Source organism: Ahaetulla prasina, chromosome 2 (genome assembly GCF_028640845.1).
Source record: "Ahaetulla prasina isolate Xishuangbanna chromosome 2, ASM2864084v1, whole genome shotgun sequence".
Taxonomy (NCBI): Eukaryota; Metazoa; Chordata; class Lepidosauria; order Squamata; family Colubridae; genus Ahaetulla; species Ahaetulla prasina.
In genome coordinates this window covers 146,425,416-146,443,433 of record NC_080540.1, presented here as the reverse complement: position 1 = coordinate 146,443,433, position 18,018 = coordinate 146,425,416, and the positions used below count along the sequence as shown (strand labels likewise).

Below are 18,018 nucleotides of genomic sequence, written 5' to 3'. Positions count from 1 at the left end.
GTAATTCCCCATCACTGTCCTATATTTGGTTACATTAACACAACTATTACACTGAGCCAAAGGAGTTAATGATTTTGAGCATAGCCTGGACCATTATCATTGTCATTGTCATCTTGGCAATGTTGCCATTACATTACAAAAGAAAGGATTCTCCCGCATGATCTGCTAATTGCAGATTGGAGAGGATCCGCCAAGTGAATTTAGAGGAGAGGCACCAACAACAGTTTCAACACTGAACATCAAGAGGGAGAGTTCATCTGCTCCAGTTGTGTTTATCAGCTTCTTCCAGCACAAGCTGTGTTATCTGGTCAATCTAAAGTGGACCAAGCCCTGGGGTGAGAGCCACCAGTGGTGGCTGCTGTGGGCATCTCCCCTCTCTGATCCTTAGCCACTGATTTTCAGGGCCACAGGAGTGTCACAGTTCTCTGTGCCAAAATGCTATTGCTCTCACTTCTCTATCAACCTGTGGCTAGCATGAGACGAAATGGAAGCAAATTATTTGGTAAAACTATGGGTAGCTTTACTTAAAGGGTGCTACTTCCAGAAAAAAAGCGGGGGAGAAGAGCAGCTTTGATGCCAATTCTCTTGAGTCTGTTTCTCTTTCCCCACTTTGCTTGCCTTCGGATGATCACTCATAGGACAGGAAGCCTAACCTCAGAAGTCCTGCAGGTTTTCTCCTACCAGAAGCTGGCATGAAAGGAGATGTTCTCTGGTGCAGACCAAATCCCTATTCTGCTTTGCCGCCAGGGCAGATTAAGTTAGAAAGGCCAATTTCCACAATGGATGGCAGCATTTCATAGCTTCTGTGAGGATGTGCCCAAATCTATAAAGGGATTAAAAATCTAATCTTAATCTTACCATAATAGAATTCTCCTTCATTATTATGTCCTGTTGTCAGTTTCCCATCCACTGAATTGGTTGCTCTTTTGGATCTAAAATGAAAGAGAACAAGGGAAATAAAGAGGCACTTGCATTACAAATTACACACAGGATTATCCAAGATCTCAGAAATATAGTTGTGTACCCCTCTGATGCCATACAGCAGCTGTCCCCAACCTTTCTGGCTCCATGGACCGGCAGCAGAGACATCAGTGGCAGTGGAAGCTTCACACACATGCCCACCGCTTCCACAGCCCAGTTCCAAACAGGCCGTGGACCAGTACTGGTCCACAGCCTGGGGCTTGGGGATCCCTGCCATATAGGCAACCTTTCTGAACTGGTGACTCTATTCAGGAGTATTACAATTGTGTTATAGCAATGGTTCTCAACCTGTGAGTCGCAACCCCATTGGGGGTCGAATGACGATTTGCCAGGGGTCGCCTAAGACCATCGGAAATATGGGAAGTATACTTCCGAGTCGAAGAATTGCGCTCCAATGGTTGACTCCACAAGCCAGCTGCAGGCTCTTCAAATCGCTAGCCTAATCTGGCTTCAGGCGCAATAAACTTAATAGGGGAGGAGTCTCTGCTTTAATGCCTCCGTCCTCAAGGTAATCGCAAGCAGTTCAGATTGCTAGCCAATCAGCAGTTCAGATCGCTAGCCAATGAGGTGCGATAAATTCAAAACGAAAATAATTTTACGGTTGGGGTCGCCACATTGTGGGGAATTGTATTAAAGGGGTCACAGCACTATAAAGGTTGAGAACCACTGTGTTATAGGCTCTTCCCCAAAATGGCTGACATGCCCACTCACAAAAGCAGAAGGCAACTATTGAGGTTTCTTCCTGACACTTTTCTAGCCCTCTGTGATATTCCTCACCTCTTCACCTTTTTTCTGGGGAGGAATACCTATACTATTAATTGGGAAAATGTCTGACTCTGTTTTTCCTTCTTTATCAAATATTCTTAAGTCAATATTTCTACATCTCCCAATGGACCATTCTTCCATAGTAGAAAGTTTCCTAATGCTCTCAAAACATTCATATAATTTAACTAATCAATTAAATTATTTGTTGCATCCATTTGGGCAGATCAATGAAAGCATTCCTACAGAACAGCATTAGGAATCTATTTATTGCTACCTGTAGATATACGTGCAGAAAGCAATTATGTCTGGAAGAGTTGGAGGTAAAAGGAAACCAGGCCACCAAAGAACATAATTGGTGGACGCTATCAAAGCTAACACCAGCCAGAGCACAGAAAAACTCAAAGAAGTAGTGCAAGATGTGGAGAGACCTGACCCATAGAATTGCCAAAAATCTGACACAACTGAATAGATGACATCCTCCTCCCACTCCTTCTCCTCCTCCTCCTCCTCCTCCTCATCATAATCATAAAAGGACAACAAAGAATGTTCTTTCTGCGCCAATTCAGTAAGCTCAAACTGTCCAAGGAGCTGCTGATTCAGTTCTACAGAGGAATTATTGAGTCTGTCATTTGCACCTCTATAACTGTCTGGTTCGGTTCTGCAACCCAACAAGAAAAACACAGACTTCAGAGGATAATTAGAACTGCAGAAAAAATAATTGCTACCAACCTGCCTTCCATTGAGGACCTGTACACTGCACGAATCAAGAAGAGGGCCGTGAAAATATTTGCAGATCCCTCGCATCCTGGACATAAACTGTTTCAACTCCTACCCTCAAAACGACGCTATAGAGCACTGCACACCAGAACAACTAGACACAAGAACAGTTTTTTCCCGAAGGCCATCACTCTGCTAAACAAATAATTCCCTCAACACTGTCAGACTATTTACTGAATCTGCACTACTATTAATCGTTTCATAGTTCCCATCACCAATCTCTTTCCACTTATGACTGTATGACTATAACTTGTTGCTGGCAATCCTTATGATTTATATTGATATATTGATCATCAATTGTGTTGTAAATGTTGTACCTTGATGAACGTATCTTTTCTTTTATGTACACTGAGAGCATATGCACCAAGACAAATTCCTTGTGTGTCCAATCACACTTGGCCAATAAAAATTCTATTCTATTCTATTCTATTCTATTCTAATCATTGATATACATATATAATCAATAACAATTTGAATTCCAACTTACACAGCCAACTCTGTAGAAATGTTTTTTGCTGGATAAGGGAGGAAAAACAATAAATTACTATGTTGCAGTACATAAACAGAAAGGCAGTTGTATAAACAAATGAACATGGAGGAAAAGTAAGTCTCATACTGTTACTCTGACACTGCATAAAAAAACTCTGGAAGCATATGGATCTCAGTTTAAACCCATGTTAGTTTTCTCTAATTTGTTAAGGAATAATTTGTCATCGTAGCTATCAGAAATAACAATAGAATTTGTAAAGTAGGGCCATGTAAAATGGCAAATGAGGCAGTTATGAAAAAAACCTTACAGGAAAACATTTGTAAAAATACACTAGAGGATCAAAACAAAAGAATTCTCTATAACCAGTAGGGAACCAATTATCAGAAAATAGTTTTACAAACAGCAACATACATATCTTTCCACTGACAATCAAAAATCCCCTTAATCACGTAGTTTTTAAATAGGAGATTTCTACAAAATTGCATTACTGCAGGACAAACGAAGCACAAACTTAGTTTGGAGAAAGAAAGAGCATTAATTAAAGTAGGTGGAAGTGGTCTTCTTTATTCCTTTTGTTAAGGTTAATAAGGAAAATGCAGCATGAATTCTAATAACCAAAAGGTTCAGAAGAAGGTTTCTGTACTATTCACTAATCAAGTAAGAACTAAAGGTTTTTAAGATAGGCCTTACCCTTTGCTTTCAAACGACAATTCAACCAAATGATTGTAATTATAGCAGCAAGAAAAATCAGGAGGATTGTGGTTACAATAAGTCCTTTCTTCCACGAAGCCATGACAACTAAAAATTAAGAGAAAAATAGGTCACAATTCAGGCATATAATATTGTAAGAATCTCTTCTGACCGTGTCAACTGTTCACTGTGTCTGGGTCAGTTATGGCATTAAGTTAGAGTTTATTTTAACTGTTCTGCTAATCTTGTGCACAAAGGTAAACCATAATGTAGGGGTGGAAAAAGGTTGATCCTCTAACACACACACACACCCGGCTTTTCATGGTTTCCATAGTCCTCTCCTTCAAAACAAGGTAACCAGAAATGGTGCTACTGAATCACAATCCTCTCCAGCTATGTTAAAAGGAGGAAGATCCCTGGGGTTTCCAATAGAGGAATATTTGGAGGGGGTGGGGAATGTTACAGGTAGTCTTCGATTTATGACCACAATTGAGCCCAAAATTTTTGTTGCTAAGCGAGACATGTATTAAGTGAGTTTTGCTCCATTTTATAACTTTTCTTGCCACAGTTGTTAAGTGAATCATTGCAGTTCTTAAGTTAGTAACCCAGTCGTTAAGGGAATCTGGTTTCCTCGATTGACTTTGCTTGTCAGAAGTTCGCAAATGGTGATCACGTGACGCTGGGACAGTGCACCGGTCATAAATATGAGTCAGTTGCCAAGCGTCTGAATTTTGATCACGTGACCATAGGGAGGCTGCAACGGTCATAAATGTGAAAAACAGTCATAAGTCACTTTTTTCAGTACCATTGTACGTTTGAGCAGTCACTAAATGAACTGTTGTAAGTTGAGGACAGTTTGACAGTTAGGACAATTAATCAGCAGAAGGAATTGCCTTCGGAAGTTTTGGGTGTTCCAGCACTGCAGGTTTTTAAGGAGAGATTGGACAACCATTTGTCTGAAATGGTATAGGGTTTCCTGCCTGAGCAGGGGGTTGGATTAGAAGACCTCCAGGGTCCCTTCCAACTCTGTTATTCTATTATTCTGAGGACTACCTGTATTAATACTTTGCTTGCACTTGGAGTTGTTATGGGAAGGAGCTGTACAGGCAGGTCCTGCCATGCAATTTTACTGTAACACAGGGGTGTGAAACTTGATTTCATTGAGGGCCCCATCAGGGTTGTACTTGACTTTGAGGAGCTGGGGTCAGTGGTGGGTTGCCCCCGGTTCAGACCGGTTCGCAAGAACCGGTAGTAAAACCGGCGGGAGGCTCTGCCCACTGACCCGGACGTCATCAGGAAGCTTCTGTGCATGCAGCCTTGTTGTGAACCAGTAGTAAAGGTAAGTAGAACCCACCCCTGGCTGAGGTGGACATGGCCAGGGAGGGTGTGGCCATCTCGACGTCACTTGTTGAGGCTCTGTTTTTGGCCACGATGGCCTCCTGAAGCTCTCTGCCAGTAAAAACAGAGCTCAGGGGGCCCTCTCTGTTTTCGCTAGCAGAGGGCTGCAGGAGGCTGTCACAGCCGAAAATGGATGCCATGCAGCCTCCCGGAGCTCCGTTTTTGCTGGCAGAGGGCTGCAGGCAGCTGTCACAGCTGAAAACAGAGCCTGGGAGTACCTTGTGCAGTCCTCTCAAGCTCTGTTTTCACTGGCAGAGGCACCATGGGCTGGTCCTTCACTGTTTCCAGGGCGGCCTCATAGACCAGATCTAAGCACGCTTGAGTTTGACACTCCTGCTCTAACAGAATTTATTTTTATTTATTTATTTATTTTGTCACAACATATATAAGCATAAGCATGAAAGTAATTGTATAATATATAAGCATATATATATATAAGCATAAGTATGTAATAACTATATTGATTGGATATAATGAAAGAAAACAATAGGACAGGAACGGTAGGCACGTTTGTGCTCTTATGCACGCCCCTTAAAGACCGCTTAGGAAAGGGGTGAGGTCAATAGTAGACAGTTTTTGGTTAAAGCTTTGGGGATTTTGAGAAGAGACCACAGAGTCAGGTAGTGTGTACCAAGCATTAACAACTCTGTTACAGAAGTCATATTTTCTGCAATCAAGATTGAAGCGGTTAATATTAAGTTTAAATCTATTGTTTGCTCTCGTATTGTTGTGATTGAAGCTGAAGTAGTCTTTAACAGGAAGGACATTGCAATAGATGATTCTATGAGTTAAACACAGGTCCTGTCGAAGGCGGCAGAGTTCTAAGTTTTCTAAACCCAAGATTTCAAGTCTGGTGGCATAAGGTATTTTGTTGTATTCAGAGGAGTGGAGAACTCTTCTTGTAAAATATTTCTGGACACGTTTAATTGTATTGATGTCTGAAATGTGGTATGGGTTCCAGACAGGCGAGCTGTATTCAAGAATTGGTCTAGCAAATGTTTTATAAGCTCTGGTAAGTAGTGTAGTGTTTCTGGAGAAGAAGCTATGTAAGATTAGGTTTACAACTCTTAAAGCCTTTTTTGCGATGTAGTTGCAGTGGGCTTTGGCACTTAAATCATTGGATATGAAAACTCCAAGGTCTTTGGACAATTGGACAAATTTGGAATTGGACAAAATATAGAGGAAAGGCCACAGAATAAAGGCTAGGTGTAATGAAATTCTCTCTGCACTTTTGCTTGGTAGGAAAGAACACGAACTTCTTTCCATTGTCACATTACATTCCTAGATGTACACAGGCATCCGCTTCTAACATCAAAGTGAGAAAATGTGCGTCAGGATGCAAATTCTCCCCTTTTGTCTATAGAGGGCAGTGTTTATGTGGCAACACTGTGGTACATGTGTTTCATCACTTGCCCCGTATCTATGTCACTGAAGAGCTATTACAGGTAGTCCTTGACTTACAACCATCCACTTAGTGGCCATTTGAAGTTACAGCGATACTGAAAAAATATGATTTACGATCATTTTTCACACTTAGAACCATTGCAGCATCCTCATGGTCATGTGATCAAAATTCAAACTCATGGCAACTGGCACATATTTATGACAATTGCACTATCCCAAGGTCATGTGATCAGCTTTTGCAACCTTCCCAGTCGTCATCCGACAAGCAAAGTCAATGGGGGTGTGTGAGCCAGATTCACTTAACAACCATGTGCTTCTATAACTGCAATGATGCATTTAACATCTGGCAAAAAAGGCCGTAAAATGATTCAAAAGTCAATTAACAACTGTCTTGCTTAGCAATGGGAATTTTGGTCTCAGTTGTGGTCGTACCTGTGCATTCGTTTGAAATCTGGGATAATTCACGTTTCCTGTCAGATCCTATCTAAGTTTCATCTTGGCATTTGCAATATTATACATGTAGTCCTCAATTTATGTCCACAATTGAGCCCAAAAGTTCTGTTGTTAAGTGAGACATTTGTTAAGTGGGTTTTGCCTCATTTTACGACCTTTCTGGCCAAAGTGACTCACTGCAGTTGATAAGTTAGTAACCCGGTTGTTAAGTGAACCTGGCTTTCTTATTGAGTTTGCTTGTCAGAAGATCACAAAAGGGGATCACGTGACCTTGGGACACAGCAACGGTCATAAATATGAACCAGCTGCCAAGCATCTGAATTTTGATCACATGACCATGGGGATGCCGCAATGGTCATAACTGTGAAAAACAGTCATAAATCACTTTTCCCAGTGCCGTTGTAACTTTGAACAGTCACTAAAACGAACTGTGGTAAACCAGCGACTACCTGTACAAAACAGAATCTGAGAGATTGTTCTAAGAAAATGTTTTCAGAAATGCAGAAAAAACTGTCCCTTATCCTCTTGTGGTGCACAGTGCACACTTTAATTCTTTCTTTTGTACCCTTGTACTAACCAAGCGGTTCTTAGCACTTCTTGGAGGTATTAAGTAATGAAATTTAACCTCATCCAGTGCAATATCTACACCTTGTATCATGATGACACAACGCTTGTTCATCACCATGGTGATCAACAACAGAAGGCAGGGCCGATAGACTTTATCTTCTGCGCTCAGGAGCAGGACATACCCTTGACTAGGATCTTCTGGCTTTCCACAAAAGATTTTGCTTGGTTGTCAGCTCTGCAGAAGTAACTCCCTTCATCCTGGCTTGTGAAGCGTCTCTTTTCCCAAAAAACTGTCCGTTTTTTCTTTTCTGTGACCTGATATAAGGATTTGCCGTCATTTTCTTTAAAAAAGTGGAACTCAATAGGGAAGGATCCTGATTCAACCGAGCAGAAAAATAGGAGGTCGCTGCCATCTTCTATGTTCTCTTGTGGTTTTCTTCCAAAAGTTATGTTAACAACTGGAGCTGTGGATGAAAGTACATGGGCAAAAGTCAGCAGCGGATTAAACTGGGTTAACAAAGGTCCCAATCCTTCCCAACTGTGTTTTGTTTTTTACTTATTTAGTATCCTGGTTTTATAATTTGTACGAACAACTCAAGGCAGCGAATATATCCAACGTACTTTTCTCCTCCTATTTCCCCCACAACAACAACCCCTGTGAGGTGGCTTGGGCTAAGAGAAAGGGACTGGCCAAAGGGCACCCAAATGGCTTTCATGCCTAAAGTGGAATTAGAACTCAAGGTCTCCTGCTTTCTACTCTGGTGCTTTCACCACTAGACCAAACTGACTGGGAATTGGGTTTATGTGTAAAAAAAATGGAGTTGCTGTAGGTCAGGGGTGTCAAACTCGCGGGCTGCGGACCAGATGCATCACGCATTGGCCACGCCCACCCCTGGTTCAGCAAAGGGGAAGAAAGTTGCGATACATCATGTGACGACAATGACATCCCTGCTGTAGGTAAACATGAAGCGGTGTCATCTCTAACGGAATTCATTTCCAGACAGCATGCAAAGGCAAGGAATTCCTGTCTATATTAGGATCTTTAAAAAAAAAAAAGAAGAAGAAGCAAATTAAGAGTGCTAAGATTTTTGAAAGGAACCTGAGGAAATCAATAATTTCCGCAGATCAGTTTTCCCAACCTGGCAGATATATTCAGATTCAGCAATTCTCGCCAATCTTTTTTTTTTAAAAAAAGCATACCAAATAATTACCTATTATTGTGACATTTAGCCCTTTGCTTTGTTGTGAAAAAGAGTGGCCGTTCTTAGCATGGCAGCTGTATTGTCCAGACTCGTGGATGCTAGAGGCTTTCACCGTAAAATTTGCTGGTATGTTTTCTTCAGTCATAATCTGCCTGATAAGGACATTCCCTCTGTAAAGGGAGTACGTGATAGGCAGAGTCCCAAATTTTGAGTAGCATTGTAAGACAAAGAACTTCTCCATTACAGCTACTTGGGAAAATGGTTGAGAAAGGACAGGCAGAGAAACTGGAGCTGTAAAGAAACAGAGTATTATTAATTAATCGATTAACTAACTAACTAAATTTATTTGCTGCCTATTATTATTATTATTATTATTTATTTTTTATTATTTATTTATTTTGTCACAACAGTATATATAAGCATAAGCATGAAAATAACTATATTATTTAAATAACTCCAAAGCACCTGAGGGTAGAACAAGAAGCAATGGGTGGAAACTGATCAAAGAGAGAAGCAACTTAGAACTAAGGAGAAATTTCCTGACAGTTAGAACAATTAATAAGTGGAACGACTTGCCTGCAGAAGTTGTGAATGCTCCAACACTGGAAATTTTTAAGAAAATGTTGGATAACCATTTGTCTGAGATGGTGTAGGGTTTCCTGCCTGGGCAGGGGGTTGGACTAGAAGGCCTCCAAGGTCCCTTCCAACTCTGTTGTTATATTATATTATATAATATATAAGCATATATATGAGCATAAGTATGTAATAACTATATTAATTGGATATAATGAAAAGAAACAATAGGACAGGAACGTTAGGCACTTTTCACACACTGGGAGATTAGTGGCAGTTGAAATAATAAAATAACCCTGTTTCATTACAAGGCAGTTAGTTCCTAAAATTAGAAATGAAAGTGCAGAAAGAAAACCACACACAATGGTGAGAGGAAAGACAGTCTGTACTTTGTCCAGAAATACGGGCCTCTGTGGCTCAGACGGGTAAGACAGTCCGTTATTAACAGCAGCTGCCTGCAATTACTGCAGGTTCGAGTCCCACCAGGCCCAAGGTTGACTCAGCCTTCCATCCTTTATAAGGTAGGTAAAATGAGGACCCAGATTGTTGGGGGGGCAATTCAAGTTGACTTTGTATATAAATATACAAATAGGATGAAGACTATTGCTAACATAGTGTAAGCCGCCCTGAGTCTTCGGAGAAGGGCGGGATATAAATGCAAAAAAACGCCAAAAACAGGTAGTCCTCAATTTACAACAGTTCATCTAGTGACCGTTCAAAGTTACAACGGCACTGAAAAAAGTGACTTATGTTTGTTTTTCACTGTTTACAACATTTGCAGCATCCCCATGATCATGTGATCAAAATTCAGATGCTTGGCAACTGGTTCATACTTATGACCATTGCAGCGTCCCGGGGTCATGTGATCCCCTTTTGCGACCTTCTGACAAGCAAAGTCAACGGGGAAGCCAGATTCACTTAACAACCGAGTTACAAGCTGATCAGCTGCAGTGATTCACTCACCAACTGCGGCAAGGAAGGTCGTAGCATGGGGCGAAATTCATTTAACAAATGTCTCACTTCACAACAGACATTTTGGGCTCAACTGTGGCCGTAAGCCGATTACTGTATTCTTTATGAAGGTGGCACGTGACAAAAAATGCACTACCACAGGACACTGATGAACTGATTCATTTAAGGAAGCATGAGGAACTGCACATTGTTGTAAAACATGGTCACGCAACCATGGTGCACCGCAAACAGCTGTAAATGTGGGCTTAAACAGCTGTAAATGTGGGCGCTTCGGAACCAGGTCCTAAATAGCTTTTGAGGGTTCATCATAACTTTGAACAGTCGCTAAGCAACTGATCCTAAATTGAGGATTACCTGTACCATAAAGTCGCAGAAAGGCTTGCATTCAGCATATAAATATTTCCAATATTTATCAGATAAGAAAGCCTTCCTTAGTCTTGGCTTTTCCAAAACACATTGGACATGCCAGCTAAGATTTCCAAGATTAGTTGTCCCGACTCTCAGCATATCAAAAGAGGAGTTCTTGGTGCTCTCTGAGCTTGCTTGTTTTCTTGCAGACATTTCATTACCCAAACTAGGCAACATCATGATGTTGAAACGTTTAAAAATGATTAAAAGTTAGAATAAGAGATAGAAATAAGAGAAAAGGGGAATATTAGTGTATACACTTTTACGTAATAAAACAAAAGCAATAACAAGAGAAAACATGGAATAATTAAATAATGATAGACTATAACGTAATATAAATGGGTATTATTATTAGAAATATATAAGTTGGTTGAATGTAATAACTATGATTAATTCTACTAGTTTTATTTGTATTAGAATGTATGACACCCAGATGCCATACTGTTCACGCATTGATACATATATGTAAAACAAAACTAAAAAATTGAAACAAACAAACAAACAAAAAGAAAACAAGCAAGCTCAGAGAGCACCAAGGAACCGTCATTTCAATCCTGAGCTACAAATATTCTCCTTTATTGGTATCTAGAAGAGGTCCAGGTTAGAAAAGCCAAAAGGAAAAACAGAGCGATTCACATCTTTAAATCAACCTACCATAAACGTAGATAAACACTGGGTCACTTTCCTTGGAAATGTTGTTTATCTCTGCTCTACACATATAGAATCCACTGTCAGGTACACGAAGTTTAGCCCTGTAAGTGCTGGAGTTTACCAATATTTTGTTGTCCTTTATGAGCGAGAGACTGATCGGCATGGAACCGTTCACTTGACACTGAATTTGTACCATGCTGTTTTCATCCCACCTGGTATTATTAACCACTAACATCGGTTTGGAAAACAGTTCTGCAAAATAATGAGAGAACATAATACTGATCTGGAAAAGGAAAGGGGTCCCTGAAGGTATCTGTTTATTTAGAAAATGTATACAGTTACCCATCTTAAGCAAATAACCAATATAAAGCAGTAGTCAAAGCACTTCACAAATACAGTCTCAAAAGCACGGTCTAACAACCTGGTCTTCATGATGGGGGGGTAACCAGGATTTCATAAACTTCTGAAAGGCCAAGAGAGTCAGAACCATTTAGATCTGGAGTGGGGGTGGGAAATACTGTTTCTTAAGACAGGCACTGTCACTGAGACCGTGTGACTCCTATGCTCCTGCAAGATGGCTTTATATCAGCGAAGAGACCTGAAATATATGTGCCCTGATGGGACAGGCAGAAATGACTGGAGTGAGGCAACTCTCGCCCTGTGCTATATATGACCTTAAAAATTAAAGCTGGCACCTTACACCCATGGGAGTTCCATAGAGGTGATTTAGACTTCTGCATCAATACAGTCAAAGAAGGTAGGCGTCTGTTATTCAGAGACAGTGGCATAGCTATTGCATTATATTTCTGTAAATGTTAACTTGTTGGCTAGGGAGAGCTCAAACAACAATGTGACTTGCTTTCCACCTGCCTCCCAACAGGAATCAACCAATCAGCATGCAGGACATGCAGCTCCACACCATACATAGTTGAGATTTGGGAGGTATGCATGTCAACCTGCCTGCAACTATCTGCAACCTACATTTATCCATCAATCTCTTCGCAGTGTAGATATGCGTCGACGCCTACACTCAGTAGTGGATAAGTCTAAATCAGGGGTAGTCAACCTTTTTATATCTACCGCCCACTTTTGTATTTCTGTTAGTAGTAAAATTTTCTAACTGCCCACCGGTTCCACAGTAATGCACCGTGTATCATCATCTGCACATGCCTCTCGCACATCGTGGATTGGGTTGGGGGGGCGCCGGCTACCAGCTCTGCTTGTCTGTTACAGCTGGGTGGTGTGGGGGGAGATGCGCGAGCTATTCTGGGACAAGGTTCTTTTGTTTGGAGTCACACTACAGCGCCATTTAGTTTCACTTACGTAACGTGAACTAAACTTATGCGCAGGTGATACAAATAGTATATTTTCAGAAATTTAAATTGTCACGGGGAATTTTACGAAAACCTAATGAAAATGTTTTTAAATAATGCTATGAAATCTTTTTTAAAAATCAATTAAATTTTTTTAAAAAGGAAAGTGCTTTAATATCGAACAAAACCCCTACCACCCAGCATGAAAGCTGGAACGCCCACTAGTGGGTGGTAGGGACCAGGTTGACTACCACTGGTCTAAATCAAACCTGAGGTGTACTCAATACTATGCCTGCCAATTGTTTCCTGGACCAATTGAATGGTTCAAATGCTTTTTAAGACAGGGTGTTGCAGTAATTCAATCTGGAAGTGACTAAAGCATGAAAGACTATCGGCAAACCCAAGAAAAGGCACAACAGGTACATAAGATGGATTTGTGCAAATGTCCTGCCCATCTAGCAGTTTGAAAGCATGCAAATGCGAGTAGATTAATAAGTACCACTTCGGTGGGACAGTAACACCATTCCATGCACCTTTGGCATATAGCTTTGCTGGCCACAGGACCACGGGATATGTCTTCGGACAATTCTGGTTCCCTTGGCTAAGAAATAGAGATGAGCACTGCTCCCTAGAGTCGAACACAACCGGGCAGGGAAAACTTTACCTTTCTACCTTTTAGACATAGCTACCAACTATTCCTTGATTAGAACTCATGAGTACAGGAGGATCCCCTGATTGTACACCAACTTTGCCTGGGGGGTGGGGATTACTAGACCTTCTAGAGTTATCAATGGCACAACTCCAGAATTAGCTTCACCCCCAAATCCAGAGACACTCATATTTGCTTGCATGAGTTGCAATCCAGTAAAGATACCTACCACCTTCAGGGACTAGATACACACTAAGGTATGTCACCTTACAGAGTGTAAACCACCCTTTCAGAACAAACAAGCAAAAAATCATTAAAATAATTAGTGGGAGCATATGCTCAAAATTCTTGGATAATAGTTCCAAACACAGATTTTTTCCCCTTCTGTCAACCAACAGGGAATGTTAAGTTAATACCATGTTTCCCTGAAAATAAGACCCTGTCTTATATTTTTTTGAACCCTGAAATAAGCGCTTGGCCTTATTGCCACGTGATCAAAAGCCCGATTGGGCTTATTATCAGGGGATGTCTTATTTTGGGGGAAACAGGGTAGCACTGGAATTATCACCATCAAAGTTGACACTAGCCAGAGCACAGAACAACCCAAAGAAGCTGTGCAAGATCAGAAGACATGGAGGGATGTGGCCCACAGAATCGCCAAGAATCGGTCACGACTGAATGCATAACATCAACATCAGCATTGAAATTATAGTGAGGAGGAATTTGTATGGTGATTGTAGAGATGAAAGAGAGGAGGAACAGGTTAACTATAATAACTGCAATGTACAAAGCCTCTTCCTTATCAGTACATCATGAATGGGATATTAAGTCTTAGTACCCCAGGCGCAAACTGCACATTTATCTATGAAATGTGTCACCTGCCACAATTCAGTGATTCTGGGCGGCTTACAAAACTGAACTGCCTTTTTCTGTTTTTAATAGCCAAAACAGAAGCTTTATCGCCCAACAGAAATTTGCCATTCTCAAGTTTGCAGAAATAATGGGGGAATGACAATCTATTGAAAGGAGCTATTGAGTCATGGGTTTCCTGCTATGTAAAAGGACCTATTTATGTCAGTATTCTCTGTGCATTACTCAGATAGCCATGCAGCCCCTAGGCAAAGCTTCAAATCCTTGACATGTTAAAGATATAAGATTTCTATTATTGGCTTAAGTTCAGAATTTTAACAGATTTATTTTTCGGAATCTGGAAATATAAATGTTATTACATTATAATGCATCACTGCTTTTTAACTGAGATAACTGGCACTTTTTACAAAGCGTACAAAATTATTGTTTAAATTTCATGCATGGGCGAAACTGCCCCCAACGCCACCCTTTCAGCATTTTTCTCTGGGTCTAATTTTCCTTGTCACTATCAGGAAACTCTGGATGATTCACTTTCGCTCTAAGAACGCTAAATGCACTTGTTTGTTCGCTTGCTCGCTGCCAAATGACTGGAAGGTGGCTTTCGTTTCTTCCAGGAAATTTGGATGAATGTTTATGTACTTTTCCAAAAAGACATCCACAGTACAATGGAAACAATAAGAGAAATCATAAAAATAATAGTACATTTCTTAAAAAGTCGTAAACTTAAATCTTAAAATACGTTAAACTACAAGCATTACAATACTCATTCATTTTAAAGTGTACAAGTAGTCCTCAACGTATGACAACAAGTGAGCCCAAAATTTCCGTTGTTAAGCAAGGCAGTTGTTAAGTGAGTTTTGCCCCATGTTTCAACTTTTTTTGTCATGGTTGCTAAGTGAATCATGCAGTTGTTAATTGGATCCCATAGTCATTTAGCAAAGCTGGTTTCCTCCATTGACTTGGCTTATCAGCTGGGAAGGTTACAAATGGTGATCACACGACCCCGGGACAGTGCTACTGTCATAAATACATGGCCAGTTGCCACGAGTCCAAATCTTGATTAGGCGACCGTGGGAATGCTGGTATGACAGTGATGCAAGTTTGAAAACCAGTCATAAGTCACTTTTTTCACTGCCGTTGTGTGAGAAATAGACTCACCACTCAGAGATTTGGCAAAGTCATTGAGTGAAGCAGCAAGCAGTTTATTGAAAAATACGTTCTTGCAAGAGGGGGTGGCTAGCAAAGTAGATTCCAGCAGCATTTCATTCCTTCAGCCCAAAGCGCAAGTCCCTCCCTTGTTTTCCCCATTTGACAAGGGCCATAAGGTTCAGAACATTTCTGGAATGCCTGTTTCACCCACCTGAATCCCCTCTCTATTTATATCTCTCCATCACCCTCTACTTAGTTCACCTTTTCCCTTGTTTGCTTTTAGCAGTGAGTGTGTACAATTCCACCCACCAGTAGCCCACAGGTCCTGCTTTCTTGGAACCCATTTGCATCTGCATAAGAAACTGAAATAAGCAGTTAGTTTCTTTATCCTATGCTTCTCTGTAAGCTCTTGTGGTTAAACTGTCAGCTGCCATGTTTCTGTCAGCTAGCTTTTCCTTCTAAGACCTCAGACATTTCCTCTTTCTTCTAACTTTTACTCTTTCTTGTTATTCTAAGGTACATTATTTTTCTAAGTACATGTTCTTAAAAATGTTAAATTATGTCCAATGCAAAAACAGCACTTCGTTATTTTCCACAGTTGTAACTTCGATTGATCACTAAAGGAATTGTAAGGTGTAAGTCGAGGACTACCTGTAGTGTAATGCTACCCTACTGTAGAAAGAAGGCCCTGTGTTTAGCTGAAGCAAGTCTAAAGTATGCACTACATTAGAGTAATTCATATTTGCCCACAGACTCCATGAGATGGCTCAAAAGCATCCTGAATGCTATTTCTGAGTTTGAAAAGTGCTCCTGATAAATGTTATTGTCTACTGTGTCCTTCCCAAGTTTTCAAGTGGATTCATGGTGGGCTGAAGGATTCAACTGCCTTACTCTTAGGCAAGGGCCTCTGGTGGCTCAACAGACTAAGTCTGTCTGTTATTAACACAGCTGCTTGCAATTACTGCAAGTTCAAGTCCCACCAGGCCCAAGGTTGACTCAGCCTTCCATCCTTTATAAGGTAGGTAAAATGAGGACCCAGATTGTTGGGAGCAATTAAGTTGTATATAATATACAAATGGATGAAGACTATTGCTTAACACATTGTAAGCCGCCCTGAGTCTTCGGAGAAGGGTGGGATATAAATTCAAAAAACAAAAAACAAAAACGACATTGTCTTCATATCCTACAGTTTGCCTAAAAACCAAGCAACACTTTCTGTGTTTATTTCCAGAACTGTGGTATATGAATGTCCAATCCTGCTCTACTTAAAACTTGAGGAAAGGAAAGGCGTATGTGTTTAGATACTCCCTTATTTTCTGCTGGATTCGCCTGATAAAGCTCCACTAGGTGTCAAGGACATCATAGGACCTCACGAGGCCGCTCTGATTAGAACTCACCCATACGATAAATTCATATCTTGAAAAAGTAGATACTCCATTCCATAATTAGTGAAAACATAGACTAAGATCAGGCTGTGAGTTATTAAAGCAAGATGGAGAAATCTCTTACCAGCCACCACAAGTTCTTCTTTGTTGATTTTAGATACACTTCTATGCTCCACTTTGCAAATATAATTGCCATTGTCTTCCATCTTGACTACCTTGCAATACGTTAGGGTTTCTCTGCCCTTGGTGCTATTCAGAATTGTTTTATTTTTCTGCAAAATAATTTCAGTTTGATCCTGGCGAAGTAGGACAGTTGAACATGTTATGCAGACCTTATCCCCTTCAGTAATATTCTGTGGTGGGTTGATGGTTATTTTAGGAACAGAAAATGGTTCTGCAAAAAAAAAAAATAAAGAAGAAGAAGCAAATCTATCGTAATTTTAAAAAACACAAAACAACAGCATATGAAAGGTTCAAGAGAGGTGGCTACGTTACTCCATTAAAGCAAAAACATGAGTCTGGGCCTTGTAGTAGCTGTCAGAAAAATAATTTGGGCTTTCAACTCAAGCTGGGGCTGCGTAAGAATAAATAAAAATGAGATCCAGAAAGCTGCAAGGAAAGAAGAAATATTTATTCCTAAAAGCAAAACAGTTTGCATTTAAGGGTAAGCTGCAGAGAAATGGGGTACAGAAGCAATTTTTTATAGGGGGAGCTTGTCCAGATGTCATGTGCTGATTCTAGGATGACATTTGTTAGATTCGGGCAATAACGAGACAGGAGACCAGATGAGTGACAACAGCTCTTTAGTTTATAGTGAACCCAGCAAAGCGCGTCCGGCAAAACCCCTCTTTATATACAGTTTTCTCCGGTGCATTAACCAACCAACCTGGCTGATTTGTGTCTCTGTTACTTGCTATTCTTTTTCGTATTTGATCTATGTGGCGTCTCTATACCCGGCCATCCTCCATATCTACAAGATATGATTTCGGCCCTGTTACCCCCATAATCGTTCCTTTTAACCAGGTTGGGCCTTCGCTATAGTTGTGTGCCCACACCTGGTCACCGACTGTCATTTCCCTCGTTTTCCCGTGTGCTCCCTTGTACCCGTCTGGGGTGTATGTAGGGTTTAGTCGGTCTAGTTGGCACCTGAGTTTCCGTCCCATTAATAGTTCCGCCGGGCTGCGGCCAGTTGCTACACAGGGGGTTCTATGTTGGACTGCAAGGAAAGTGTCTATCTTTAATTGCCAGTCGCCCGGCCTTATTCTAGAGAGCGCTTCTTTGGCGCTCCGAACGAAACGTTCTGCAAGTCTGTTCGTCGCCG

The 18,018-nt window shown here is 40.8% G+C and overlaps 1 protein-coding gene across 2 annotated transcripts in view; it reads right to left on the bottom strand.

The window, feature by feature from the left end:
* PECAM1 (platelet and endothelial cell adhesion molecule 1) overlaps window positions 1–18,018 on the bottom strand; it is a 74,895-nt gene that overhangs the window by 26,352 nt on the left and 30,525 nt on the right. For both annotated transcript variants that reach the window (XM_058169016.1, XM_058169015.1), the window contains exons 5-11: window positions 16,822–17,091; window positions 11,335–11,583; window positions 8,737–9,018; window positions 7,708–7,989; window positions 3,704–3,811; window positions 3,011–3,038; window positions 859–932 (exon numbers count right to left, since the gene is read on the bottom strand). In XM_058169016.1, coding sequence (XP_058024999.1) covers window positions 859–932; window positions 3,011–3,038; window positions 3,704–3,811; window positions 7,708–7,989; window positions 8,737–9,018; window positions 11,335–11,583; window positions 16,822–17,091 — 1,293 coding nt within the window. The remainder of the gene's footprint in view (window positions 1–858; window positions 933–3,010; window positions 3,039–3,703; window positions 3,812–7,707; window positions 7,990–8,736; window positions 9,019–11,334; window positions 11,584–16,821; window positions 17,092–18,018) is intronic.